Source organism: Micromesistius poutassou, assembly GCF_964030765.1.
Source record: "Micromesistius poutassou genome assembly, chromosome: 4".
Classification (NCBI taxonomy): domain Eukaryota; kingdom Metazoa; phylum Chordata; class Actinopteri; order Gadiformes; family Gadidae; genus Micromesistius; species Micromesistius poutassou.
In genome coordinates, this window is record NC_140274.1 from 4,008,449 (window position 1) to 4,035,795 (window position 27,347).

The following is a 27,347-nucleotide window of genomic DNA, read 5'->3' on the forward strand; positions in this document are numbered from 1 at the left end:
TCAAACCTCTTCCTGACAAACACTGATGACTGATCTGAACTACATCTCCCAGCATCCCTCGCTGAGACATAACCTGGTCCACAATGGCTGCCTCCAGAGTGTTATCAAACGCAGCGAGACTCGGCTCCTGCATCGGGAGCAGTCATCGCTTCATCAGGAACCTTCAGCATCGCCGGATATCTTCCTGCGTCGACCGTAAGTCCAACGACCGCCAATGTCATTCATGTTGTTGTCATGGGTTCTGTCTGCGATGGATCCGATCATGATGCCAAAGGGCACAGCACATACACACACATACAAACAGAAGGGTAAGGGTAACCAACACACTTAAACTGTGTTGCTGTACAGTGTGTTTCTAAAACATAATTGTGAGTGCAAAAGTAAACAGTGGCCATATAATAGTGTTGGTATATAATGCTGCAGTACCGTCATGTACCTGATTCTCATTGGTGGTGGTTCCCCGAAGTGCATCTCTGAAGACGCTTTGTGCACACACTTATAAAGGGGTTTTATTCAACAAGTTTGACTCCGATCAGGTCAGGCAGTCACACATCATTCACAGGTTTGCAGGCAGGAGAATAAATGAACGACTCCATGGACAGGTTGGAAGTCCTGCTCAGGGGATGTCTGCAGGCAGAGTCGAAAATGACCACCTGCCATCAGCCAATGTCAGACAGATCTGACCACTTGGCAGGTAAAATTCAGGGTTTCATATAACAAAAAAAAATGCTTTGCCGGTGGATATTTCCACTGTAGGAGGTGAAACATACAAATAAAAGGTTTATTTTGGATGCTGCTTGCAGGTAGACTGGGGATGTAAATGGACAGCATTTATGTAGTGCTTTTCTAACCAGTGGCCACTCAAAGTATTTTACAATATTGCCTAACATTTACCCATTCATTCACACACCGACGGTGGTGTCAGCCATGCAGGGCGACAAACCAGCTCGTCGGGAGCAGTTAGGGTGAGGGCGTCTCGCTCAGGGACACCTCGACACTCGAGCTAGGAGGAGCCGGGGAAAACTGAAACTAGCAACCTTCCGGTGACCAGCCATCCCACTCTAACTCCTGGGCCACATGCCGCCCCGGATGGTGGTGTTGGAGCCTAGAAGCTACTATGAATCAAGATGCATCATTTGTTGCTCTGTCCTTCCTCATCTCTCTCCTGACAGCCTCTCATGGCCTCACTGATGAGCAGAAGGAGTTCCAGAAGATGGCCTTCGACTTCGCCGCCAACGAAATGGCTCCACACATGGCCGAGTGGGACCAGAAGGTACGACGCCAGAGCAAGGCCGCCGGGCCTTCCAACGGTGGTCACATGGTGTCACGCTGTCTCATCCAGGCGGTAGCATACAGGCGGCTTGATTCAAGACAAATTTCTTCAGAGTTCACCTAGACTCTGCATAGCCTCCCCCCTTACCACCCCCCCCCTCCCACACCCCTCTCACGCACTTATTGTATGTTGTACGTCCTGGCACTTAATGTACACACTTATTGTATGTTGTACGTCCTAGCACTTTAAAAATAGTACTTGTCATTGTGTAGCGTCTTATCCTAGCCATCTTTGTTGATCACGGGGAATGGGTTGACCTAGTGATTGTTGATGCTCGGCACTTGGTTCTATGAACTTACTGGACGGACAGCGATGTGTTTCTCTTTCTTCTGACAAATGTACTTATAGTAAGTCGTGTAGATAAAAGTGTCTGCTAAATGCCCTAATGGTGATGTAAATAATGTAATCTAAATGTGTGCGCAAGCTACTCAGGGAGTCTTTAAGACCGTCCAATGAGAGGACTGGGCAGCCTAACGAGCTCCTAACGAGCTCCTAACGAGCTGCCTTGTGTTTGTTTTGTTTTGTTTTGGGTCCTCTCTGAACGAAGGAACTCTTCCCTGTGGACACGATGAGGAAGGCGGCCCAGCTGGGCTTCGGGGGGATCTACGTCCAGCCTGACGTGGGCGGCTCGGGCCTGTCCCGCCTGGACACCTCGGTCATCTTCGAGGCACTGTCCACGGGCTGCGTCAGCACCACCGCTTACATCAGCATCCACAAGTAAGGGGCCCTCTGGGGGCCGGCCGGGGCCCTCTGAACGGGCCGGGCCAGAGTAGCGCCTGATGGATTGTGTTTTGTGGTGGTGTGGCATGTTGCTGAGGTTTCATTTATTCTGTGACACGGGGCTGTGACGAGTGACGATGCTGTCCTGTGCAAGCGGCTACTGGGTTTGTTGCCGTGTGTCTTAACAACCTGGATTTCGTGCTCTGTTTTAGAGAATTGCTTTATAACTCTTCTGTGGTTTACATGGTGATTCACACAGAGTAGATATGTTGTTGTTATTCAGATATTTGAGTCCCAAATGCTTTGATGGCAGTGTAACTTGCTGTGTGTCTTTGCTATCACAGAGTGCAGAGTGTTTTTCCTGCGGATATTATTAAGTCTAGTTAATTATATTAATCATCCGCAGCATGTGTGCCTGGATGATCGACACGTTCGGGAACGCGGAGCAGAGGGAGAGGTTCTGTCCGGATCTGTGTTTGATGGAGAAGTTTGCCTCCTACTGTCTCACTGAACCTGGTGAGTCCTGTGATGTGTGACTCCACTGCACTGGAGACCCTCACAGGTTTAGGAACAATGTGTCACTCCACTCATTGAGTTTCCACTGTCTGTTGTCCCATGCAGGTCTAATGTTTATAGTCTAAGCATGCAAAGAAAAATGGACATTTACGGGGTTTTTTGGATACACAAAAAAAAAAAATCGGAATCTGATTACAAACAAAGAGTTCCTGAGCTTGAACTCCTGCTTGCTATTACCGTGTTCAACATGCTGCAAACCTTCTCTTCTGCCAGCAGGGGGGGCTGCCTCAACATAAAAACTCAGTTGATTGATTTCACACACATACACCTCCTACACCAGGGATGCCAGGGTTACGGCCTGCGGGCCGGTCCCGACTGTACGTCACATTCGGCCCGCGGGTGATAAGGGGAAAATATATATTTTTATTTTTATTTTTATAGTTGGTCTGTTGCTGCTGTTGCTGCGACATTTATCATGGCCTTCCCTATCACACGCGTTGGTTAAGCCGAGGCGCAGTGCTCAAACATTTCTACAAATTACACACAGAGATAGCCGAGTTCATGCAGGGTAAAGGGAAGCCTGTGGTGGAATTGGACCACCCAGAATGGACCAGGGATCTTGCCTTTTTAGTGGACATTACGGAACACCTAAATGTGTTGAATGTTACTATGCAGGGCCGCAACAAACTCGTCACAGAGTATTATGATAGTGTTCGTGCTTTTCAAAGTAAACTGGCGTTATGGAAGATGCAGCTCTCCAAGCGCAATGCAGCCCACTTCCCCTGTCTAAGATCTCAGCCTGTCAATCATCAGAGTATGGACAAGTACGTAAAGTTGCTTTCCGGACTCAGGCATGAGTTTGACAATCGATTCACGGTTTTTACTGAATTGGACTTTGCGCTTTTTCGCTCTCCATTCACGATTGACGCTTCCGAGGTCCCAGAGGCGATCCAAATGGAACTGATAGAACTGCAGTGTTGCGCACCGTTGAAGGATAACTACGCATCTGTTGCAATCGAATCATTCCATCAATCCTTGCCACCACAGTACCCAATGCTCACAGCCTTTGCAGGTAAAATACTTTGTATGTTTGGGACAACATATTTATGTGAGCAGGCCTTTTCCGTGATGAATATTAATGAATCGCAAGTGCGCAATCGCCTGACGCACGGACATCTGAATGTTATGAAAATAGCCACTGCCCAGAAACTGTCCCCCGATATGGACAAGCTGGTGAAAGTTAAAATGTGTCTGGCTTCGACAAGTAAAATGTAGCTGAAGGAGGCTGGTCTCCCCATTTATCATAATTCAGTGTGATATGGGTGGGAGGGAATAAAAGGGGTTGGGGTTGACTGATAGCCTGTGTAGGCTAGTGTTATAGGCATATGGGTGTGTGGAAATATGGGTTGGGGTTGACTGGTGATGACTGGCAAAGTTAATGTGCCTCATCTGTTGTTGAGCCCATTTAATGTTTTTAGATAGCTCATATTTGGCTATTTTTTCACGAACCTTTTTGTTTTACTAATTCCTACTGGAGGAAATGTGTTTTGTTGGCACCTAGTCTATTTTGCTGCATTTCTAATTTATAAATTTAGGCTACTTGCATGGATAGGAAAATGTTACGTTTTTAGAGTGTAACTGTGTCCTGCTTTAGGCGATGTAATTGTAGGCCTCATTGTGAGGCTATTTTGGTATCAATGCAATTTATTTTTGATGTGTAGGCCTTCATGAATAATTTCAAATAGCCTACCTATCCATGTGTTGAGTCAGTGTTTGGCCTTTTCAGTCCGAAAGTGTAATCCGGCCCCCTGAGGTCTCACTTGAAAAAAATCTGGCCCCCTGTCCAATTTCATCCTGGCATCCCTGTCCTACACCATCTCACTAATTACTAAAGACCGTACACAATAATGACTCAATTTTCTAAAGCCATTTTAGTATCGTACTTATTGTTAATCTTTTTATTTCTATTTGTCAGGAAGTGGCAGTGATGCTGCCTCTCTTGCGACCTCTGCCGTGCTGAAGGGCGACCACTACGTCCTAAACGGCTCCAAGGTACCGCTGCCTCTCCCGTTCTGCCTCTCTGAGAGGCTCACCAGACCTGGGTCATCAGGGCCGGGACTCAAAGGCTGTCCCCGCTGTCCCCCCTCTCTCTCTCTCTCTCTTGTCTCTAGGCCTTCATCAGCGGGGGCGGGGACACGGACGTCTACGTGGTCATGTGTCGCACTGGGGGCAAAGGACCCAAAGGCATCTCCTGCGTGGTGGTGGAGAAGGGGACTCCAGGGCTGAGCTTTGGCAAGAAGGAGAGCAAGGTGTGTAGAAACACTGCAAAGTACAAAGTTTGTTATGCAGTTGGTGAATATATTTTTTGTATATATATATTTTTTTATTTGTATGTATAATAATTGCAATTTTAAAGACGCAAAATAAAAACGTTGGTATTTTATGTATTTTTCCTCAATGTGTGTTGGTGTCCACTAGGTGGCAGTATGAATCCATTTCGTTGACCTAGAATTGATACCTTTCATCGAATTAATGTCATCTGTGTTACATGTTGCAGATGGGGTGGAACTCCCAGCCAACCCGAGCCGTGATATTTGAAGATTGTGCCGTTCCAGTGGCCAATCGGCTCGGCATGGAAGGACAGGGCTTCAACATCGCCATGAGAGGCCTCAATGGAGGCAGGATCAATATCGGTGAGTTGAGTGGACATTTTTGAAATGCCTTTCATGTGCTTTTCTTGTCCATGGCACTCAATTTGGTCATTTGTACACAGGAAAACAGGGTTGGGTCTTTTTTTTAAATTGATGTCAATTAAACATGAAATGCTATAAATCACAGGGCATTTTTTCAACACCTCAATCTCTCTCAAATGTCTAACTTTTAAAGACAATGTAACATGTTAAAAAGATTCCTATTACGACATTTAAATATAACAAATTTGACGGACCTAAGACAACTTCAAATCTCTAAAAAAAGCTCTATTTGTATTCTACAAGGACATCTTCCCACTGGCGTGCAGATGTCTACTTTACATTTCATGCAGTCTGCAGTGACATCTGATGTTGGGCATTTGGGATTTGAGAAATGAGTTTGAAAGATGATTTGAGGACAACCTCCCAAAATCGACAAGACGGATGAGTTCCTGGGGACATGGGGAGAGCGAGTCCTCGCTGCAGTTGCAGCGCTGTGGCAACAGAATTCAGAATGAGACCTGAAATGTGACTGGTATTCATAAGCACAGGGTTTTTTCCATTATTGTATTGTAATCGTATTCTATTCCAGTATTGCCATTGACACATTTTGTGTTATTAAGAATTAGGGTTGGGGTTAGTTTTAAGTATTTAAGAAACAAAACACAGATCTTTGACATCTATGACTATGAAAGCACATTTAGTCATGGGAGTCCTATTTCCTTGAGGTAATGTAACAGCAACAGGATTGCCCTATATCCATATAGACTATATAATAGTGTCACATTTCCACTCGTTTTTAATGAGTTCCAGTGGGAACCCTGTGTGTGTGTGTGCGTGTGTGCGTGGACACCTTCTGGCCTCCTGCTCTCAGTGTGTGTGTGTGTGTGAGTGATGTCTTCATCCCCTGCTAGTCAAGTCTCTCCTGTCACTCTCAGCCTCCTGCTCGCTGGGCGCCGCCCACGCCTCGGTGCAGCTGGCCAGAGACCACCTCCTGGTCCGCAAGCAGTTCGGGGAGACCCTCTCCAACAACCAGGTGAGGAGCTGCTCTTCAGCCGCACCCAGGACCCGGTCTGAGCTGTCATTGAAATCGGACAAACTTAAAATCATTCCGGTTTTTGGCCCTGAAATGTGCTCTGACAGAAACTCACTTCAGGGCTTCACCGGTACGAGCTCCCCGCTGCGGCTCTTCAGCGATGTAGAGAAACCGACCTTTGACTGTCAGGACGCCAGCCTCGCGTTCTGAGGGGTTTGGAGAGAGGAGGAAGAAGAGGGAATGTTGAGGAGTGTGTTTTTTTTGTTGTCAGCCTTTGACTCCCTTCATGTCGTAAGGCTGCCGTATCGAACCTTTTTTTTTTAAATTCTCCACGAGGGTTTATAAATAGTCTCTCGCGTGTCGGTGTGATTAAAAAAAAAAAAATGGTAACAACAGGTGTGTTGACCGGTGCGGTGGCCTGTTCCCAGTTCCTCCAGTTCAAGCTGGCGGAGATGGGCACCCAGCTGGTGGCGTCCCGCCTGCTGGTCCGGGCGGCGGCGGCGGCGCTGCAGGACGGCCGCCCCGACGCCTCCGCCCTCTGTGCCATGGCCAAGCTCTTCGCCACCGACCAGTGCTTTGACGTACGCACACAAATACACACAGACACACACACACACACACACTTTCGCTCTATTATGGCTCTCTCTTTCTATGCCTCTCGTTCTGTGTCACTCGCTCTATTGTTCTGTCTCTCGCTCTTTCTCTCTCATTCTGTCTCTCGCTCTGTCTCTTGTGCTGCCTCTCACTCTATGTCTCTCGCTCTATGTCTCTCTCGCCCTGTCTCTCGCTCTATGTCTCTCTCGCTCTGTCTCTCTCGCCCTGTCTCTCGCTCTATGTCTCTCTCGCTCTGTCTCTCGCTCTATGTCTCTCTCGTTCTGTCTCTCGCTCTGTCTCTTGTGCTGCCTCTCGCTCTATGTCTCTCGCTCTATGTCTCTCTCGCCCTGTCTCTCGCTCTATGTCTCTCTCGCTCTGTCTCTCTCGCCCTGTCTCTCGCTCTTATGTCTCTCTCGCTCTGTCTCTCGCTCTATGTCTCTCTCGTTCTGTCTCTCGCTCTGTCTCTTGTGCTGCCTCTCGCTCTATGTCTCTCGCTCTATGTCTCTCTCGCCCTGTCTCTCGCTCTATGTCTCATCTCGCTCTGTCTCTCGCTCTGTCTCTCGCTCTATGTCTCTCTCGTTCTGTCTCTCTCTCAAAGAAGCCCATTCACGGAATCTTATAGCTACTCTGTCCAGTTTGGTTGCGTTGGTTTTGAAGTCATTCTTGCAGCACTTTTGCAGCAATGTTTGTCGATGCTTATATATATATATATATATATATATATATATATAAAAGTAATTACAAAAGTTGACCTTAAGCAAAACATGGAAAGAAAACATTCAATCCCTTTTTTTTTTTTTCTTTTTAACTGGGCCAACGCTCCAAATGACATTTTACAAAACTTCCAACCAGCCTCAACAGTGTCAATGTGTGAATATCTAAACGTTGTTTTTCTTGTCATTCAGATCTGCAACCAAGCGCTGCAGATGCACGGCGGCTACGGCTACCTGAAGGACTACGCCGTGCAGCAGTTTGTCCGGGACATCCGAGTGCATCAGATCCTGGAGGGTGAGCGACCGGACACCCCCATACCCGGGAGCGTATTTACGAATCCTACTATGGCCACGCCAAGACCCTCCCTACTCTGTCTGTGATTGGCCGGGTTGCATGCTACTCAACTGGACGCTTTAGAACTCTACGGTACCCTCGCTGTGAGCATTCAAGAGCGTCACAGAAGAGCCCTAACCCTAACCCCTAACCCCTAACCCTAACCCTAACCCCTAACCCTAACCATAGCAACTAATATCAAGCCAGTAATAGTGCGGTAGTCGAATCCATACAGTGAAATCAAAGATAGGGGTGACGGACCAATCAGAAATAGAGGCGGGCGTGTCTTTTCGGGATATTGGTGTGGCCGTAGTAGGATTCGTGATTTCGCTACCCAGGAATTCAAGGAATTTATTTTTTTTGCTGGCTACGATTTGTAACCACAATTATCTATTTATTGAACTTTTCTTTCAGGGACAAACGAGGTGATGAGGATGATCGTGTCGAGGAATCTGCTGAGCGAAATATGACTTTATAATTGTATGGTTTATAAGATGGTCTGTGTTTTGACAGAACCATATGCACAACTCTGATGTACCTATCCAGAAGATACTACATGTTACCTCAAATATCTTCAAAAAGCTCTCTGTGGGATACATTTCCGCATTTTTGTGCATTTTCGTGCTGGAAAACTCATGATTTTACCCTGAAGTGTACTTTGATCAACTTTACCCTTGTTTGGGTTTACTTTGAGACCTCCTGTTACATGTTATATTACTGTAAGCAGACTTTTAGGTAGTTTATGAGATTATGTATAGTTTATTTTTGAAACGTTGCCTCACTCCAAAATAAATATGTGAATACTATACAAATTTGTGACGTTTTCCTAATACTTATTTTTCCAACCATTCCAAATAATGTTTTGTTTAATAATTGTTAGACAAAGAAGCAAATGTATATACAAAAGTTGACCTTTAGTAAAACATTGAAAGAAAACATTTGATAACATTTTTTATTAACAAAACGGGGCCAATGCTCCAAATGGCATTTACAAAATATCCAACCAACCTCAACATTGTCAATATGTAAATATCTTCTTCCAATAACCATGATGGGCATAAGGACTTTATATCGATAGGGGATCCCCATTCAATGTGAACTGAAACAATGATTCCAGAAAGGGGTAGGAACCGGTAGGCCTCCTACACTATAGCTGCTTTCACATATGGACGTGCATCCGTCTATTCTCCGTAGATTCTACGGACGTGCCGTATATGTGAATGACCCGAGGAAGTATGTTCTCCGGAGGAAATGCTAATTACCTTATATGTGAATGAGCAGTAGAATGACGGCATTTCGTACTTCAGTGGGCGTGTTGATGACGCTTTCAAGCGTCACTACGGCAGGAACACGCCCTATGGCGGGAACAAAAAACACGCCAGGAGCAGGCTGCATATATAGGAGAGGCAAGGAGACATACGACTCAAAACGAGAATGGCCTGGAAAGACAAGGAGGTGTTTCAGCTGCTTACTTTGAGGGCCGACAGTGCAGTGATCGCACATATGAAGGGCATTGCGAAAGATGCAGTAATGTAAGACCGTATGGGACAAAGAGGGCACGCGCTGGGTCAGCGGCTGAAGCGACCCAACAGTTGGCAGAACTGGACCGCAGGATGGAGGAAAGGGAACGTCTGAGGGTCCTAGAGAACCGGGAGCGGGACGACCGCATACGGCAAGAAATGCGGGAGGACCGGGACAGACAGGCGGTCCAACTGGACCGACCTGTGTTTGAATTACGTGGGAGCCAGAGGGAGCTGAACTCCCATAAAGTGAGGACTGGCTCCAATAAAGGCAACAAAGTCAAAAATCCCCATTGTAATTTAATTAAACAACGCTCATTATCCATCCCCGTGTGGTCTCCTACGGGACGTAGACCGACATTTCACGGATTCCTGTACGACCAGGTTGCCTTAAACATCTGTTGCATATGTCAGGTGAAAACTAAATGTCAAGGGAAAGAGGCGGTGGTTGAAAAAAGTACTTTGAACGCTTATCAAGTTCACTCGTTGCTTATAATGGTTTATTCGTTTCCCAGTATAATTTCCTTAATTTAGAAGACAGTTTTGTTCATTTTTGAATTGTAAAATAAATAAAATTGTTTGAAGTTGTGAGTTTTTGAAATTATTGGAAGCGAGTCGAGCTGACCTTGCCTGCTGTACCCACGGCCCAAAATAAAGAACAGCCGAGACAATATACTCAATTCAAACATGCAGTTTCATTTGGTCTCAATTGGCTACGGACGCGAACTTGGAATGAACATGCGCAACGGGGATTTCTAAAGGTTACTGTAGAGTGGCGGAGACTTCAGGAGCTGAATCATCACTCCGGTAGAGCTAAGAAGGTTTTACGAGGGCTTCAGACCAACCTTACCAACGCGAGATGCAGGGGCCACTGGCGAGATGTTAAGGCATAACTTAAAGAAGAGGTTACGAATACCGGCGCTTTTGCCCATGATAAGGCTTATTAATGATCTCTTTCTCCGGTAACGCAGTCGTTCGCAACGCCTTTCTTCTTCATCGTTCCTGCTATTGGTTTTTAACTCATGCTCCAATCTTTCATCGATGCCTCGGATGTTGTGGATGCAACAAAATATCTGATGTATCACTGCAACAACAGTTAAGAAGATTGCAGTGAGTTCTGCTCACTGCGAGTGTTCTGCTTCCATGCTGTCTGCGGTCAAACAACAACAAACCAACGTGACAGCGGCCGCAATTATACTACGTCATGTCCCGCCTCTTGAGAATTTAGACCCTACGTCATATCCCTGCCCCTTGCAAGCCCGCCCCCCTAAACCATCCGGAGATTCTACTGATGTCTGTGAATGTGTGAATGACCCTCACGGTTGAACCTCCTGCTCCACAAATGCGGAGAAAAGACAGAGGTCATATGTGAAAGCAGCTAATGTTAATATGTAAATATCTTCTTCCATTCCAATAACCATGATGGGAGTAACGACTTTATATCGATAGGGGCTCCCCATTCAACGTGAACTGAAACGATGATTCCAGAAAGGGGACCGTTAGGTAGGAACCGGTAGGCCTCCTACACTATGTTGAGTATCTCGATCTTCAAAGAGGACCAACATGATGGAACAAACCTGAATTGTAGTTTCAGCTGCATTTCATTATTTAAGAACTCTGAACAAGAGACAGTTCGCCTGAGAACATTGGAGCATCACTGCACACCTGGTTTATATTTATATATAGGTATAAAAATCTCACTACACTTCTGGCAGAACACATCATCAAATTACCGTAAGTCACATGAGAACTATCGTGTATATATGGCTCACCGGAGAATACCTTAAATCAACTCTTGTACCGGTAACGATTGGAATTTGACCTCAACAGGCAGAAGCTCTGAATAAAGTCAGAAGTTCTTCTCACAAAGGTTATAAATGAATAATACTTCAGCTCCAGCTGAGTGCACCGTCCCAAAACAACATACAAACAAAACAGATTAGAAACGCCTTTAAAGTCGACTCAACACAAACGTTAAGTCTCTGCGACGTTGAACGCAAACAGAATCCAACAGTGAAACAAGCTCCTCCCAACGAGACCGTAAGCCCCACCCCTCTCTCCCCTCCAATCCCAAGGCAGCGTCCGCACCCTCACCACACCCCTCCGCGCGTGTCTGTCTACACCAGCGAGCCCGCCTGGCTCTGCGCCGGCACCGTGACCGTGACCCCACCCTTGCGCATCAGGGTGGCGGTCTTGGGCGTGGCCGGGTGGGGCACCTGAGGCTGGGCCCCGTTGTCTGTCCTGTTGTTGTTGTTGTTGGGGGGCGGGGCGCCGGGGGGGGCGGGGCTCCGGGGGGCGTGCGGCGGCACCCCGTTGGCTCTGGGCGGCGGCCGCTTCAGCTTGCCCGACGGGGTGCCGGCGCCGCCGTTGTAGCCCGGGAGGCCCTGCAGCGTGCCGGCGTCCCCGGGCCGCAGCTGGTAGGCGTGCACCACGGAGCCGGCGTCGGAGGTGGGCACGGGGGCGTAGGGGTAGTGGAAGGCCGGCGGGTGGGGGTCCCGGGGCTGGGGGGTGGTGGCGATGGAGGACAGCGTTCCGTTCTTGGACGCCGCGTCGGAGCCTGTGTTGCTCTTGGCCCACGAGACGCGCTTGGGCGCCTGGGCGTCCTCCCTGTGAACAGAGCCGCCGCCGCCGTTAAGAGCCGCTCGGTCACAGAGCAGAAACGCTGGAATAGACGGAGAGGTGGAATGGGGACGGGTGTAGTGTAGCTGGTAGACTACCTGTAGGCATCCTTGGGCTGGATGCCGAAACCTACCTGCTCCTTACCTTACCTCCTAGACTCCTTACCCACTTAAAGTCACTTTGGATAAGATACCTGCTCCTTAAGACTCCTTACTCACTCTAAGTCACTTTGGATAAGATACCTGCTCCTTAAGACTCCTTACTCACTCTAAGTCACTTTGGATAAGATACCTGCTCCTTAAGACTCCTTACTCACTCTAAGTCACTTTGGATAAGATACCTGCTCCTTAAGACTCCTTACTCACTCTAAGTCACTTTGGATAAGAACACTAAATAACTAAATAGTAATCCATGTCATGAATAAACCAATGACTTGTGTTCTGGACCCTATTCTTTTTTAAGCTGTGGCTTTTATTTTATCGAGTCGCCTTATTTGTTAGTACTTCCGGTCAAACCGGAAGTGGCTATTCAGGAAGTGATTCCAATGCCTACTTAGTTACCTTAACACTAAAAATCATATCTTCCACCATCCTCGTCTTGCTAGCTGTATAATCGCAATGTTTGTAAGTACTGTAGCTTGTTAGGTCCTTAGCTACGCATCAGCAGCATTGTTTTGGTTATTGGATGGTCGATTTGTACCACTTTATAAAGCACTAGCTATGTTTTCCCTATCTGTTTATTGTCTGTGGAGTGTGTGGCATCCCGCCCCTTACACCTCGGCCCAGGCGGGTCCAAGGTGTAGTGGTGGACGGCGTATACCGCCGCCACCCACTTGTCGGCAGCAGAGAGCAGAGCGTCTCTCTCTCCAATCAGCGCGATTGGAGACACCTGAGAAGGAAGAGACCGAGACCTGGGAGCCATCTTAAAAGGGAGCCCAGGAACAGACATCGGGAGGCCAGAGGGACTAGAGGCTCACGGAGACCCTAGTAGTGCTTTATTGTGTTGCTGAACCTTGCAATAAACGCTGAGTACGGCCTAAACCTTTCACAGTTGTGTGTTACTTACCTGATCCACGCCACAGCGATAGCGAGTCACCACAAGTGATACAGCAAAGCTCCAACCTTTGTGCACTTAGTTATTGCAATATGTTATATTGTGTATTTGTATTTTTAGTGCATCCAGTTTCGTAACTGATATATATATTTTTACATTTGTGTTTCAGTTTCACTCTTTGAATTTGAGTAAACATTCATAATCGGCACCCTGCTTCATGGAGTTATTCATTAACAATTAGTTTAGCTGAACTGGATAGTGGGATTGCTGCTCAGATCCACCCAGACCAGTACAACTTGTGTCTCACTTGATCTCATTGGCCATCTCTTCCTCCGTGTCCCGCCTCCTCCTGAGTATGAAGATGAGGAAGAGCACCATGGCCACCAATCCCACGACCGATCCCAGGGTTGCCGCGGTGATCACGCCCGTGTTAGAAGCTTGTAGGGAAACAGACACGGAAACACAATAAGTGCCAGAACTCTGAGTCGTCGCTGTGGCGTTTAGGTCATCGACTCTCCTTCTGTAAAACTGTTTATTTGCACAGTGTGCATGAATCTTGCACAAATGTTTCACACATGTTATTATTAGTTAATTAATTGAACATATTTCTTATTCTTTTGTACTTTTTCCGTCTTGCACCACACAAGGTCTGCAGAGTTGGCCGCCTCAGTGTCTCCCGGTGCGTTCACGTGTGACGTATAAAGCTGTAGAGTTTGAAGGGGCTACGTACGGCTGATGACGTCCAGGCTGACGGAGCAGCTCTCGGAGCCCGCCGTGTTGCTGGCCCGGCACACGTACTTCCCCGACATCCCCTTGGTCAGGTTGCTGAGCCGCAGGGTGCCCTGCCGCTCGTCTGGAGGAGCAACGCACAGTTAGCACGGGCGTGGTGTCAGCAGACAGCGGGGGGGGGGGGTTGGGGTAGGGAGCACCGTCTGCGCATCGGGGTGCACGGACTGCATAGGTCACAAAATGAAACGTATGCGCACGCACGCACACACACACACACACACACAATATGGCAAACAGAGTAGATAATCACAGAAAGAAGGGGCTACCGACTACCGAGTATGTTAAAACACACGCACGCACGCACGCATGCACGCACGCACGCACGCACACACACACACACACACACACACACACACACACACACACAGTAACACTAATGTACGGTGTACATGATTTTACCAAACCCATATTACCCATTATAAGTTGGAATGTAATCTATTAACACAGATTGGTAGGAAATAAACATACACAATTTGGGTGACATTTAGGGGTGCACATATCCACATATATTCTAGGGAAGGCTATGGTACTGCATGACAGGGATGGCACACTAGTTTGTATTGCTAGTACAAATACGAGGGTTAACGCCAATATATGTTACTACTACTACTTAGACTTTAATATTAATCTGTTGTAGCTATTATGTTCTCTGTATTGTATTACATTTGCGTTGAATGCATGGATGTTAACAGCATGACGGGCGTTTTGGTGGATCATGATACAGTATTAAGTAATAATAATAATAATAATAGTACATTTATTTTAAAGGCCAAGGATGGCGAGATGCCTGACTTGGTGAGACGGTAAATTCCTCTCAAAGCTTCATAACCCCTGTGTTGTTGTTTCATAGATTAGGCCATGAAATCAAGAATACAACTGAATGCACACAAAACGGAAGGACTTATGAAGCAAATCCTCTGAAATCCACACGAGAGCTTCCACTGAACGCGCTTCATGTTTCCATCCAGATGCCCTGAGCTGATGAGCGAGCAGGTCTGCTGCGAGGACCTCTAACCCTAACCCTGCCTGTGGCCGGACAGGTGCTGAGGCTGCGCTGTGGGCCTGTGTGACAGGTTTTAGTCTGAGGCCACCTGGCTGGAAGGCCCTATTTTAAGGCCACCCCCTGCTGCTTCTGTCTGATGCGATTAGGCCGTTAAACACCCCGGTAAGGAACCGATTAGACCTGAGGAAATTTAAACTGGAACCAACCTAAAAAACTGAATAAAAATAAAAGCGGGGTTAAAATGAAAAAAATAAACGACAGTATAATAAGCGTGTACCTGTGGGAATCGTACCTGCTGTTAAATGTCTCAGTGTCTAAATCTCCTAATTAACCTCTTAATAAAAGTAATTCATAGCCTGAAACAGCTGGTGGATTACAAAGGTCATTGTCATCACTGTTTGTTTTGGGATTTTCATACCAAAACTGGATAAATATTTTAGCGACAGTGGGGGATTAGAAGGATACATTTGGCAAGCAGCTTAATACGTTCATGATTGTTTTATAACTGGGTTATAAATAGTTTTAACTTTCATCTCCGCTGAATTGTTGGGACCACAGAACCCATTGTGGGTGAGGGCAATATGCCTGGGAGCTGCTGCTACTCTTGATGAATTAATCCCTGGCCTGAAAAGCCAGTTGTTAAGAACTAAACCCAATTGTGCCAGATTAGCAGAGGCCTGTCTGAGCGCGTGCAGGGCGGCCGCTGTGCACCCCATGCGGTGACTAGGTCACTGTCTGATGGGGGCTGGGGGTTCTGTAACGCATCGGCACCACGGGGTGAACCGCTAGGCGGCTTCATGTGAAGCACAATGAGTGCTTCACTTGCATGCGTGTTTGAAATGTGGAAAATTAGATTAGATTTAACTTTATTGTCATTGTGCAGAGTACAGACACAACGAAATGTAGTGGGAGATCTAAACAGAAGGAAAATAAAGTTGAATAGACTTGAGTACTGCACTAGCATGTGTGGGTCGTTTGTAGGACTCTGGCGTGGAAGTCCTCAAGCGTGTAATTAAAGATTCACTGGATATGTTTTAAAGATCCCATAGCTGTTTCAATAGTGACAGGATTTGAAAACACATTGATTCATTGAACAATGTACAAAGTCCTCATTTTAAACCTAAGAATAACAAACTCCTGTCAAGTATATTAAATGCAGAACTAAAATAGCACTAAGCAATAGGAACTCTTGATAAAACCACCTTGTCGATTGTTGGTGGGGGGGGGGAGATTACGGGCTGGCGGAGTTACATTTAAAAATCGCGTTCAAGTAAAAATAAATAAGAAAAGCGGAATCAATTTGTGGCGCTCGTTGTTCAATCTGTGGCGCAGCGCCACACATTGGCCTATGTGTGTGAAACACTGCAGTGCTTATATCGCCACCTTGAAAATGCCAACTTTTCATCGGATTGCTCCGGACTCGCCGTCTCTGCTGCTTCTTCGAATCTGTTTGGTGTGTGTGTGGTGCGCTACTGCGCGTGGCCTGGCTTGTGTGTAAAAACACTGGCTCCGATTGGCTACCATGAAACATGACTCTGCCTTAGCCAATCATAATCGCTTATCTCGTTGTTAACCTACCCGGTCTCCTAGCAGTTTGTGTGTGGAGCCAGGGGTGCGTTCGGATTACACAGTTTATTCAATAAATTCATAGTAACGCACCGCATTTAACGTTCAGTAACGTTAACGGCGTTGTAACGACGGAAACAGTAATTAGTTTGATTACCCCGTTACTGAAAAAATAACGCCGTTACCTAACGCCGTTATTTTAAACGGCGTTATTCCAAACACTAAGTGTTTCATCAAATTGGAGGTATTCCCCCCCTTACACAAAATAGTTGTATTGCATGTGCTGCTCATTTTTTGATTTAGTAAAGTAAAGCCATATTTTAGAGCGTTTTACTTTGGACATGATGGCTGCAGCTGGGCAGCAGGAGAGGAAAGTGCTCTGCATTTTTTCCGACCACAAGAGGGCGAGAGGATTGTTGCGGCACCGAAACGAGGCACCGAAAGAAATGTAGTCATTCGGTCCGGGTAGAACCGACCACGTTGCCCCCGGTACCACTCGGTTCTCGGTTCTCGGTACCCAACCCTACAGATGAATATATTATATAGTATCACCAGTCAGAATTATAGTATATTTCTGACTGGTGAAAACAGTGGGCTAATATCTACAACTCTAACCAGTGGCGGTTTTAGCTACGGCCGATATGGGCAGCCGCCCGGGGTGGCATTACAGGGGGGGGCGGCACGAGCAAACCCTCCCTCAACAATTCCGTCAGACCGCAATTGCGCAGTCTGACGCGCGCAGCCCCCCCCGGAAACAACTTTCCGGGGGGGGGGGGGGGGGGCGCACGGAAGGGGTCTCGCCCAGGGCACAATTCAATTTAGAACCGCTACTGACTCTAACACATACATTTAGGGATAGGGATAAATCAACCCATTCACAAGTCTTCAGAATAATGTCCTCCTAACTTAAATATAATGTTTTATTCACTAACTAAATCACAGCGGGTCACCATTCATGGGTCTACCTGCAGCTGGTTTCCACAGGCTGACCCGTTTCAGGGCCTGTTAATTATGCAGGCGATTTGCGTGCGTATTCCTCATTACATGCCCAGTGGCTCATCTAACTGCCTTGTTACCGCAGGTGTCATGAGCAACTGGCGACAGCCTCATTAAGTGATTGATAGAGGAAGTCCTGATCGTCTCATTGAGCTCTGAGTTGATTTGTCCTTTAAAATAACCCCTTCTAGACACGACAGGGAGTGACCGGTGAACGTCGGTGGGCGTGACGTCAGGTGGTCTTTCTAGGAGGGAGGAATCACAGATTATTGGGGGGGAGGGGTGACATGGGATTGGATCCCCTTACCCATGAACCCAAGCACAAGCAAAGGCTTTGGGCAGGCCCTCCACTCTGTTGTTTTGCCCATGGAGAGAATGAGAGAGAGACAGAGAGGGAGAACGAGAAGGAGAGAGAGAGAGAGAGAGAGAGGGAGAGCATATGTGAGCGCGAGGACAAGGTGAGGGGCGGTGAGGCGTAGCGGACAGAAGCAGTGAAATGTGGCGGCGCTCTGGATCCGCCGTGTGAAGGCGCCTTATGAGAGCTGATGATGGGGTGTTGGACACACAGCCTGTTAGGGGAAAAGTTAACAGGAGGGAGAGAGAGAGAGAGAGAGAGAGAGAGAGAGAGAGAGAGAGAGAGAGGGAGGCAGGCAGAGAGAGAGAGAGAGAGGGAGAGCAGAGGGGGAGAGAGAAGGGGAGAGAGAGGGAGAGGGAGAGAGGTAGAAAGCGAGGGGGAGAGGGAGCGAGGGAGAAAAAGAGGGAGAGACAGAGAAAGGTAAAGAGAGAGGGGGGAGAGAGAGAGGGGGGGAGGCTGAGAGAGAGGGGGGAGTGAGAGAGAGAAGGAGAGGGGAAGAGAGGGAGAGACAGAGAGAGGGAGTAGAGTGAGAGGGAGAGGGAAAGAGAGGAAGAGCAGAGAGAGGGAGAGAGATAGTGAGAGAGAGCGAGAGGGAGAGGAAGAGCAGTGGTAGAGGGAGAGGGGGGGAAAGAGAGGGGAGGGAGAGAGGGGGGAGGAAGAGAGGTAGAGCGAGAGGGAGGGAGATAAAGGGAGCAGGAAAGAGACGGACAGAGAGAGGTAGAGAATGACTGGGGGAGAGTGAGAGACAGAGAGAGGAAGAGGAAGAGAGGGAAAGAGAGAGAGCAGCAAGAGAGAGAGGAAGAAAAAGAGAGGGGGAGAGCGAGAGAGAGCATGGTGATGAAGAGACGCAGAGAAACAGAGAGACAGAGAGGTAGAGAGAGAGAGACAGAGACTCCACCACACCAACAGCCTGAAGAAGTGAAGAAGGTTGCCGGTCGACAGCCAGGTCAAACGATGTTAGATGTCAGCGATGGAGGCAGAGATCATTTCAGAGGAGTGTGTATGATGACGCCGTAGGGAGCTTTGAGCAGGAGGGTTCACCACGCTACACAACACAAAGACCCCGGCTTAATCAGAGAGAAAGAGAGAACACTGTTCCTCTCCACCACACCACCCCTCCCCCCACTGGAAGATATCTTTTATATTGTGTTGCGGACGAGATGAGGGCAGCGGATAAAAGCAGACGTGCCAAGCGCAGGTCAGCTTCGAGCATAAGTCCTCTCATTGTCAGGCAGATGGTGCCTCTACCGCGGCCATGTCTGAGCGCCCACCTCTGAACCCACCCAAACCGTGCAACCTGGACGGGCCAGCAGACAACCCTCATCACAATCAAGAGGCACTCCGCCTCGTCTCCCCTCTCTACGAGGGAGGGAGTCCTGGAGGGGGAGTGAAGTTGAGAACCCGGCCTGGCATGTGATTCCAACCTGTCGGCTGGATAAGTAGATTTCACTGTATGCGAAATGTCTGAGCATGCAGTGGGTCACGAGTCGGGAAGTCAGGAACACAGAGTGGGTTTACCGAGAGACACATGTCCTCCTGCTCGCATGGAGGTCCTCCGTGCACAAAGAGGAAACATTATGTCATCGCCTTCGTCGCGCTGAGGTCGTGGAGTCGTGGTTTATTGATGATAGGGAGGAAGGCACGAACCCACTCCAGATACATTTTGTTACACCGCTGGAGGTAGTGCGGGGTCGGCAGGCTTTTTAAGAGCGCTGCCGTCATCCCCGTCACGACAATCTATGTCGGCATAACACGATTTACAACCATTGGGCATAGTCCTCATTTTAAACCTAAGAATAAGAAATTAATTATATTCAATGCTCAAATAGCACTAAGAAATAGGAACTGTTGACAAAAACAACCTTGTCTGACCCTACACTGACCTGTCAGTCCCAATAAAGTATATTTCTGATGAATATATTATAGCATGTGACCTATTGATGATAAGAAAAATGATGTTTCATTTTGTCACATCACTAGAGGTAGTGCAGGGACGGCAGGCTTTTTAAGAGCGCTGTCGTCATCCAGACACAACAATCTGTGTCACCATAACGTCAACACAATCCCTTAATTTAAAGGGGTGACATCATGCCACCACGTATGAGTGACATCACTAGTGGGCGTGTCCACCTAGATGTGCGCTGGATAGATCAGTCCACCAACCTACCCAGTGGACTGTGGCAAACGTTGCTTATCTATCCAGCGTACATCTAGATGGACACGCCCCCTGGTGATGTCACTAGGGAACAGGAAAAGGCAGACGGCTTGTAATGATCACACCTGGTGGCATGATATCACCCCTTTAACCTCGCCACGTTTTGGGGTTTTAGCCGCAAGTCGCCCACGCGGGAGCTCAGCGCTAACACGGACAGACGAGGCGTGAGGAGGAGGAGAAGGAAGAGGAGGTGGAGGAGGAGGAGGAGGAGGAGGAGGTGGAGTAGGAGGAGGAGGAGGAGGAGGAGGAGAAGGAGGAGGAGGTGGAGTAGGAGGAGGAGGAGGAGGAGGAGGAGAAGGAGGAGGAGGAGGAGAAGGAGGAGGAGGAGGAGGAGGTGGAGTAGGAGGAGGAGGAGGAGGAGAGCTCACTCTGCATGGGGGAGAAGAAGATCTCGGAGGTGGGGGCCGCCTTGGTCCACTTGTACTGGGGCTCCGGCTTGCCCTGGCTGGACCGGCAGCCCAGGGTCACGTTCCCGTTGAGGACCGGGTCGCCTTCCAGGGAGCACACCGGGGGGGAGGGGGGCACTGGGGGAGGGGGAGGAGAGGGACAGAGGGCACGTTAATGCCTTCAGGCTGGTGCTTTGTAGCAACAAAACAAAGCGTTACTCAAAGTCTTTCATCCCGTCTGCTGTCAGGCTTTTAAACCTCGACAGTAGTCTTTGGAATGAACATTTGTAACAGTTTGTTGCTTGGGTATCATTGTCTCAAACTTATTTATTATTTATTTAATTATTTGGATCATTGGTCTAAAATTCGAACTGTATACTCCTTGCCCAGCCCATTGTGTTCTCTCTGACGTACTCCTGTGTCTTGTCTCTTGTCTGTGTGTACATTTTGTTTAGTCTGTGGACTGCTGAATTGAATTTGAATTGCCCTCCGGGATAAATAAAGTTGTTTGAATTGAATTGAATTTGAATTAGAGTTAGTGATCCCCCAGATCAGTGGGGGGATAGGGGGGCTAACAACAGCAGGAAGGCAGAAGGACATAGAGGCGGCAAGTGAGTTAACAACACTAAACTCAAACAAACTACTTCAACCATCAACCGTACCACACCTAAAGAGCACCTAAAGAGCACAACCATTATGTTAATTATTATGAATGGTGAAACGCCATCCCTTACAATAACACTTTAGTGTGGATGCTCTATTCTGTACCGCACCGAACCAAGATTATAAACGCACAACTGGGCAGGGTGTAGCGACACGCTTTTATTTTGTAGTCTCAGTGACAATAGTGACATCTCAGAGCTCCTCCAGCTGAACAAAGTGTGTTCCGACCTCAACAATAAAAGCACGAAAGATAAGGTCTATTAGTACACCATATGCCAGCGCTAACCTCTCCCGTGCGGAGCCAGGCTCCGGGGCGTGGCTCGCTGCTGCGCTAAAGCTCCGGTGATGTGTTGTCATGTAAGCAGCAACAGATGGAAGCAGACAGGTTCATACCGGCGTTTCCTCTTTTCATTAGGCCGTTATGCACACACACACACACCGTCACGTCTGCGGTTCCTTGTCTCGCCTTGTAGAACCTGATAATGTAATAAGTTTCCGATAATGTAATAAAGTGCATTTCCCAATAATGTAATAATCTTTGTACCAATAATGTAATAAAGTGTTACATTAACATTTCCAAGTGAGCCAGTGTGTTATTTAACATGTTTCATTCAGTCATTCTAGTTGCAGAAATCGCTGGTGCTAGGCTAGCGCAAGTCGAGGGGAACTGCTAGCCTGCCAATAAAAACTGTTTTACCCACTCCAAAGTACACCTGAGGCAAACCGATTATAATGCCCGACTATCGATGTAAATGTCTGTGTTGATAGAATAATGTTAGAAATAAACCTATCCTTGTATCGCAATGATCGCATTACATTTTGAGGGACTACTTTCTAAGCAGCGGTGGAATTTCACTTTGCTCCGGTGTAGCAACAAATTCACTACAGCAGAACGTAAACAGAGAAGCACACTCCAGGTAATATCAGTCCGCCGCTGCCGTAGCCTGCTTCCAACTACAGGGATTATAAACTAAATGCAATGCGATGCAAGGGTAGTTTTATTTCTAACATTAGTCTATCAACACAGACATTTACATCGATGGTCTGGCGTTATAATTGGTTTGCCTCGGGTGTACTGTGGAGCGGTTAAAACTAGGGATGCACCGAAATGAAAATTCTTGGCCGAAACCGAAAACCGAAAATGAGGAAACCAAGGCCGAAAACCGAAAACCGAAACACCAAAATAAATTATTATGCCAATTATTAGTAGGCCTACCATTGCATTTATAGCTATGACTGTGTACTAACCTCACTAAAATCAAGGCATTGCAATTCAAAGAATAAATCAATTACAATTATTAAAAGTATAAAAATATTTATTTAGCACTGAAAAAACAACAACACCGTTTTCCGTTTTGCACTTTGCAGACGGTCCCTAAGCTCGCGGATGATAGCCGACAGCTTATAGAAGCTGTCTCATAGCGAGCCGTCGCTAAAGACGGCTCGTTTTCGATGAAAACAAGGTTGTAAACAAGGTTGTAGCTGGTTCTCTAGATTACTACATTTAGCTAGAGGTGTCATTCGTTTGTTGGCGCAGAGGCGCAAGCGTGTGCTGGCCGCGGTTTTTGTTTGCGTCATCACAATTTCCTGTTTCGGCCGTGTTGTTTCGGTGATAAAAGTGTTTCGGCTGAAAGCCGAAAATGCGCTTTTGGGCCATTTTCGGCCGAAAACTTTCGGTGGCCGAAATTTCGGTGCATTCCTAGTTAAAACTGTTATTAATGGCAGGCTAGCAGTTCCCCTTGACTTGCGCTAGCCTAGCACCAGCGATTCATGCAACTAGAAGGACTGAATGAAAAGTGTTGAAAACGATCTCCAATGATTCATAACACACTGGCTCACTTAGAAATGAGGTCTGATGTCCAAAATTCCAAACTACCCCTTTAAGGCTAACCTGATAATGTAATAACCTCCCGTTAATGTAACACTTTACATTATTGGTACAAAGATTATTACATTATTGGGAAATGCACTTTATTACATTATCGGAAAGTTATTACATTATCAGGTTTTATTACATTTTCAATGGAATCAAGTGCAGATTTTTATTATATTATTGGGGTTATTACATTATCGGGAATTTATTACATTATCAGGTTCTACAAGGCGAGACAAGGAACCGCAGACGTGGCGGTGTGTGTGCGTGTGCATAACGGCCTAATGAAAAGAGGAAACACCGGTATGAACCTGTCTGCTTCCATCTGTTGCTGCTTACATGACAACACATCACCGGAGCTTTAGCGCAGCAGCGAGCCACGCCCCGGAGCCTGGCTCCACACGGGAGAGGTTAGCGCTGGCATATGGTGTACTAATAGACCTGGGCAGAGGCCTACACACTTCAGGGAAAAAAACGTACTGAAATACTGTTACATCTCTGTTCCTGTTTTCTACTGGATTTAAAAACAGGATGTGAGCTCCGGAGAAGCTGCTTCTCATCCGAGCGTTGAGGGGGGAAATGCAAACCTCAACTGACAGTCGGCTTTACTGTTTCATATTATTATTATTTGTTTTCTAGACACAATGAGGGTTATATCGCCTATCCCATACAAATAACCGCTCTGAATGCACATCTACACTATTGTTTGTTGTATATAAACAGTAGTAACTTCGACTTAGCCAATGTATAATGAATAACATAGTAGCCATAATGTCTACCTTCGCTGTCTGTAACGTTTGCATTTACTATTATTTATTTTTTCATCTTGACTACTCACATGCGTATCTATCTATTCCCACTAGATTCTCTTTTAGATTTTGTTCTTCTTTATCATCTGAACTCCTAGCTCTACCCTGTACATTCTGCAGTCATCCTCACCCCCATCAGGTATTAATAATGTACCAACGTACCCGTCCCCCCCGCTATCCCTAACTTTAACTCCTAGCACTACCCTGTACATTCAGCAAACTCATCCTCACCCCCATCAGGTATTAATAATGTACTAACGTACCCGTCCCCCCGCTAACCCTAACCCGAACTCCTAGCTCTACCCTGTTGGTGCTGCAGACTCATCCTTTCCCCCTTCTAGGATTAATAACCTCCTAACGTCCCCCCTTCCCCCCGTACCTTTGACGTTGAGGTGCATCTGCCCCGAGAGGCCGGGCTTTCCCGGGACGATGACGCTGCACAGGTAGCGGCCTGAGTCAGACTCCTGGGTGCTGTTGATGAAGATGGAGAGGTTGGTCGAGGGCATGCCCGCGCTGAAGCCCACGCGGCCCGTGAACTCGTTCTCCCCGTAGCCCACCTCGCCCGAGCTGAAGTTGATCACCTGGAACAAGATGAAACGGTGAGGCTGTGGCTGCTGTTCTGCACCGTAACACTTTGATGTTAATTGACAGCGAGATTTTAACAGATTATTTACTGTATCTATGATACAGTACTAATACTGTAAATAAACAGTACCTTACTGGCGAAACTGCTGCCAGTACTGTAATTTTGCTGTGAAAATGTTGACAGTGTGGGGATGTGGAGGTGGAAAACAATCTTCATGTAGGGCGCTATGCGTTGATCGGCTCTAAGTCGGAACAGAGGCCATACTTTGTATTAACGCGGTCTCATTCAATCGGGTTGTGGGAAGGCGATAGGGGTGGGAATCTCTTGGCACCTCACGATTCGATTTGATTTCAATTCAGAGGTCAACAATTCGATTATAAAATGATTATCGATCTTGATTCATCTTGATTCAATAATTTGCTACTCAGAGTTTGCTAATCACTTCCTACTTGTGTGATGATCATTAAAGACAACAGATGAATTATTTATCTAATATTTTTTACTAGATAAAGTCGGTTCTCTGCACAGAGAACCCGCAGAAAGGAGATTTCTGTAGCGCTCTGCAGCAGGCGAACAATTTTAATTAAAAAAAAAATATATATATATATATATTTTTTTTTAATTCAATTTGTTTCCAATTATTATTTTTTCTGCATCGAGATGGAATCGTTCTAGAGAGAATCGCGATGCATCGAAGAATCTATTATTTTTCCCACCCCTAGAAGGCGAGGGTTTGAGTTGGAGGTTGGTATGTTGGTTTCGTATTGTTTAGTGAGGAAAATCATTCGCAAAAAAAAAATCAACCCACTCCCCTGGAACGATGCATATTTTGCACAGATTTATCGGACAATGCAGCAATATTTTTGCCACGGATTCGAAGTGGCCGAGATACTGCAAGATGGATGCCATGTTTTCTATGTAAAAACGATGAGTTCAATACATTTTTTTTTAAATCATCATTATTGGTACCAAATGAATATCTGTCCCTGAAGATATGAATATTCGTATTTGTAGAAATTCTCAGGTCTAGATTTGGCGTCACCTTGGAAGGGATTGAGATGAAGCGAAGGGTTGTATTGTGATACTTTACTGTACATTCTTTGGACCCTACATTGGAATTGTCCAGCTTTTTGCATTGCAAATTATTTAGTATAGTAGTATAGCAAATACTTCCAAAACTGTTTAAATCTGGGCACTCAAATAAGCAGGGAGAAAATGTAATATTAGTGCACAGTATATCAAACAAAGACATCTCTGGATGCATGTTCCATCGCACAGCCATGGTAGCAACATCTACATCCATCCAATCTAATCAACGCTACAGTTCCACATTAAACATCAGAGTCCCTGCAAAAGGCACATCAAACTGTTTTAGATTGGACCGTATAGCAACCATTCTGCGCCCTTCATACAGATAATCCTGTCAGGGATGTACAGATGGTGACGTTGAATTTTAGGCTGATTTCCTGGTCGAGATCAGATCAAGGGCAACTGACAGTGAAACTCCAGAGATTATAATAATCACCCTAAAGACCGCACACTTCCACGCAGACGCATACACACGCTCATTCATATGCATGCCCCTATAGCTTTACGCAATCACACACAACGTTGTGTATGATCGGGCTGCTGCAATGTCATTACTGACACGCTTCCCTTCATTAGTGGTTTCCTGCTGCCGTTTAGCTCTGTGCATACATGTAATAACCACCTCTCTCTTCTATCTTCCCACCGGATGCCTTTTCTCAGGCCGCATCGCAGATCCGCACGCAGCGCTGAATCCTAAAGGCTTTGGCTGCTGTCAGGGTTATGTGGAGGGGGAGAGGTCGCAGTGTCAAACAATCTCCAGTTCTGCACACAGGGCACTTTGTGTTGGGATGCGGGCGGGCCGAATGTACGGTGGAAACAGCGGCCGCACTTTGTGTTACAGTTATTCTCAATCGCTTAAACACGTTTTCTGAAACTATAGCTCAATTTCTCAAAACTCTAAACACAAAACTGAAAAGAGTTAACAGTTTTGTCAAAACTCCACAAATTTCTTTAAAAATGAAACACAGCACTCAAAACCATGTTTTCTCTTCTCAAAACTGTTTCTTTCCACTGAAACGATGAACACAGCTATCATATGAATATCTCTTAGAGAACATCAATGAAACACTGGTGTGATCAATTTAAAACACGGCCATCAAAATACTGTTTACATATGTTTTGGCTTCATGAGGCCATGTTACATATTCAAATGTATAAAATTGTTTAGAAATAGGTTCCTTTTTTAAAGTTTAATAGGTTGCATGGTACAAACAGTATAACGACTGTTGCCATATTGCAATAGAATACTGTGAATATATCATATAAATATTGCATTAACTCAATCGTATCAGAATAGGATACAATGCATATTTGACTATTCAATGAGATCCAATGGGCTAAACTCACAATCCCAGCTTCCCAGAGTGATACTGTACACTTATAGTTGATACTGCAACATTGTTGGAGTTCTGAGAATACACCAATGTTACCTATTTTGGCAAAACTCACAGTACAGTAATTGCACTGATAAGTAAAATCAAAAACACTACAGTAAGAAAATGTTTAGACTGTACAAAAAGGTAACAAAGCAAATATTTATTTGTTACTGTAATACAGTAAGATGTTCAGCTGAACTGACTACAAAGAAAACTCTTCGTAGGCCAACAAAAAATAGAGATAAGAATATAAATGCAGTGAAACAGATCTATATGTAAACCAGTCTGTATCCCACCTCCGATCCTGATCAGACCAGAGGAGCTCATCTACAACACAGTAGAGCTCACCTGAGGCCTCTTTATGCTCTCACACATGATTGAAGTGTTTTGCCAGTTGAGTTTAAAAAGGTGAGAAGTGAGTGAGACCAATTGGTAATTGGGGGTGGCGTTTTGAAGGCCAGTGTTTTCCAGGTGAACCAAATGTGCTAAAAAATTTTGTGCTACGATTTGTAA

General features: G+C 46.4%; 2 protein-coding genes across 4 annotated transcripts in view; one reads left to right on the forward strand and one right to left on the reverse strand.

Annotated features, from left to right (window-relative positions):
• Positions 1-57: 57 nt before the first annotated feature.
• acad8 (acyl-CoA dehydrogenase family, member 8) lies at positions 58-8,718 on the forward strand. 3 transcript variants are annotated; one of them, XM_084467524.1, is made up of 11 exons: positions 58-195; positions 1,173-1,273; positions 1,881-2,050; positions 2,460-2,569; positions 4,545-4,621; positions 4,741-4,878; positions 5,127-5,262; positions 6,198-6,295; positions 6,724-6,876; positions 7,795-7,897; positions 8,351-8,718. In XM_084467524.1, exons 1-11 carry the CDS (start codon positions 84-86, stop codon positions 8,404-8,406), a joined length of 1,254 nt encoding a protein of 417 aa, XP_084323650.1. In that variant the 5' UTR covers positions 58-83; the 3' UTR covers positions 8,407-8,718. The 3 variants fall into 3 exon arrangements, with proteins under 3 accessions (XP_084323650.1, XP_084323652.1, XP_084323651.1); XM_084467526.1 differs by lacking the exons at positions 6,724-6,876; positions 7,795-7,897; positions 8,351-8,718 and adding an exon at positions 6,403-6,583; XM_084467525.1 differs by lacking the exons at positions 6,724-6,876; positions 7,795-7,897; positions 8,351-8,718 and adding an exon at positions 6,416-6,583.
• Positions 8,719-11,573: 2,855 nt separating this feature from the next.
• Positions 11,574-27,347, reverse strand: part of esamb (endothelial cell adhesion molecule b) — a gene marked incomplete at both ends in the record, with an annotated part of 50,297 nt that continues 34,523 nt past the window's right edge. The window contains 5 exons of the mRNA XM_084466702.1: positions 11,574-12,063; positions 13,436-13,565; positions 13,859-13,981; positions 20,421-20,576; positions 24,163-24,364. Of these exons, the coding sequence (XP_084322828.1) occupies positions 11,574-12,063; positions 13,436-13,565; positions 13,859-13,981; positions 20,421-20,576; positions 24,163-24,364 (1,101 nt within the window). The remainder of the gene's footprint in view (positions 12,064-13,435; positions 13,566-13,858; positions 13,982-20,420; positions 20,577-24,162; positions 24,365-27,347) is intronic.

Bases quoted from the DNA above. Each gene is read 5' to 3' on its own strand.
- acad8 (XM_084467524.1), top strand. From the start codon at position 84: ATGGCTGCCTCCAGAGTGTTATCAAACGCAGCGAGACTCGGCTCCTGC. The intron at 4,622-4,740 runs GTACCGCTGCCT...TCTTGTCTCTAG, and splicing joins ACGTCCTAAACGGCTCCAAG to GCCTTCATCAGCGGGGGCGG. The intron at 7,898-8,350 runs GTGAGCGACCGG...CTTTTCTTTCAG, and splicing joins AGTGCATCAGATCCTGGAGG to GGACAAACGAGGTGATGAGG.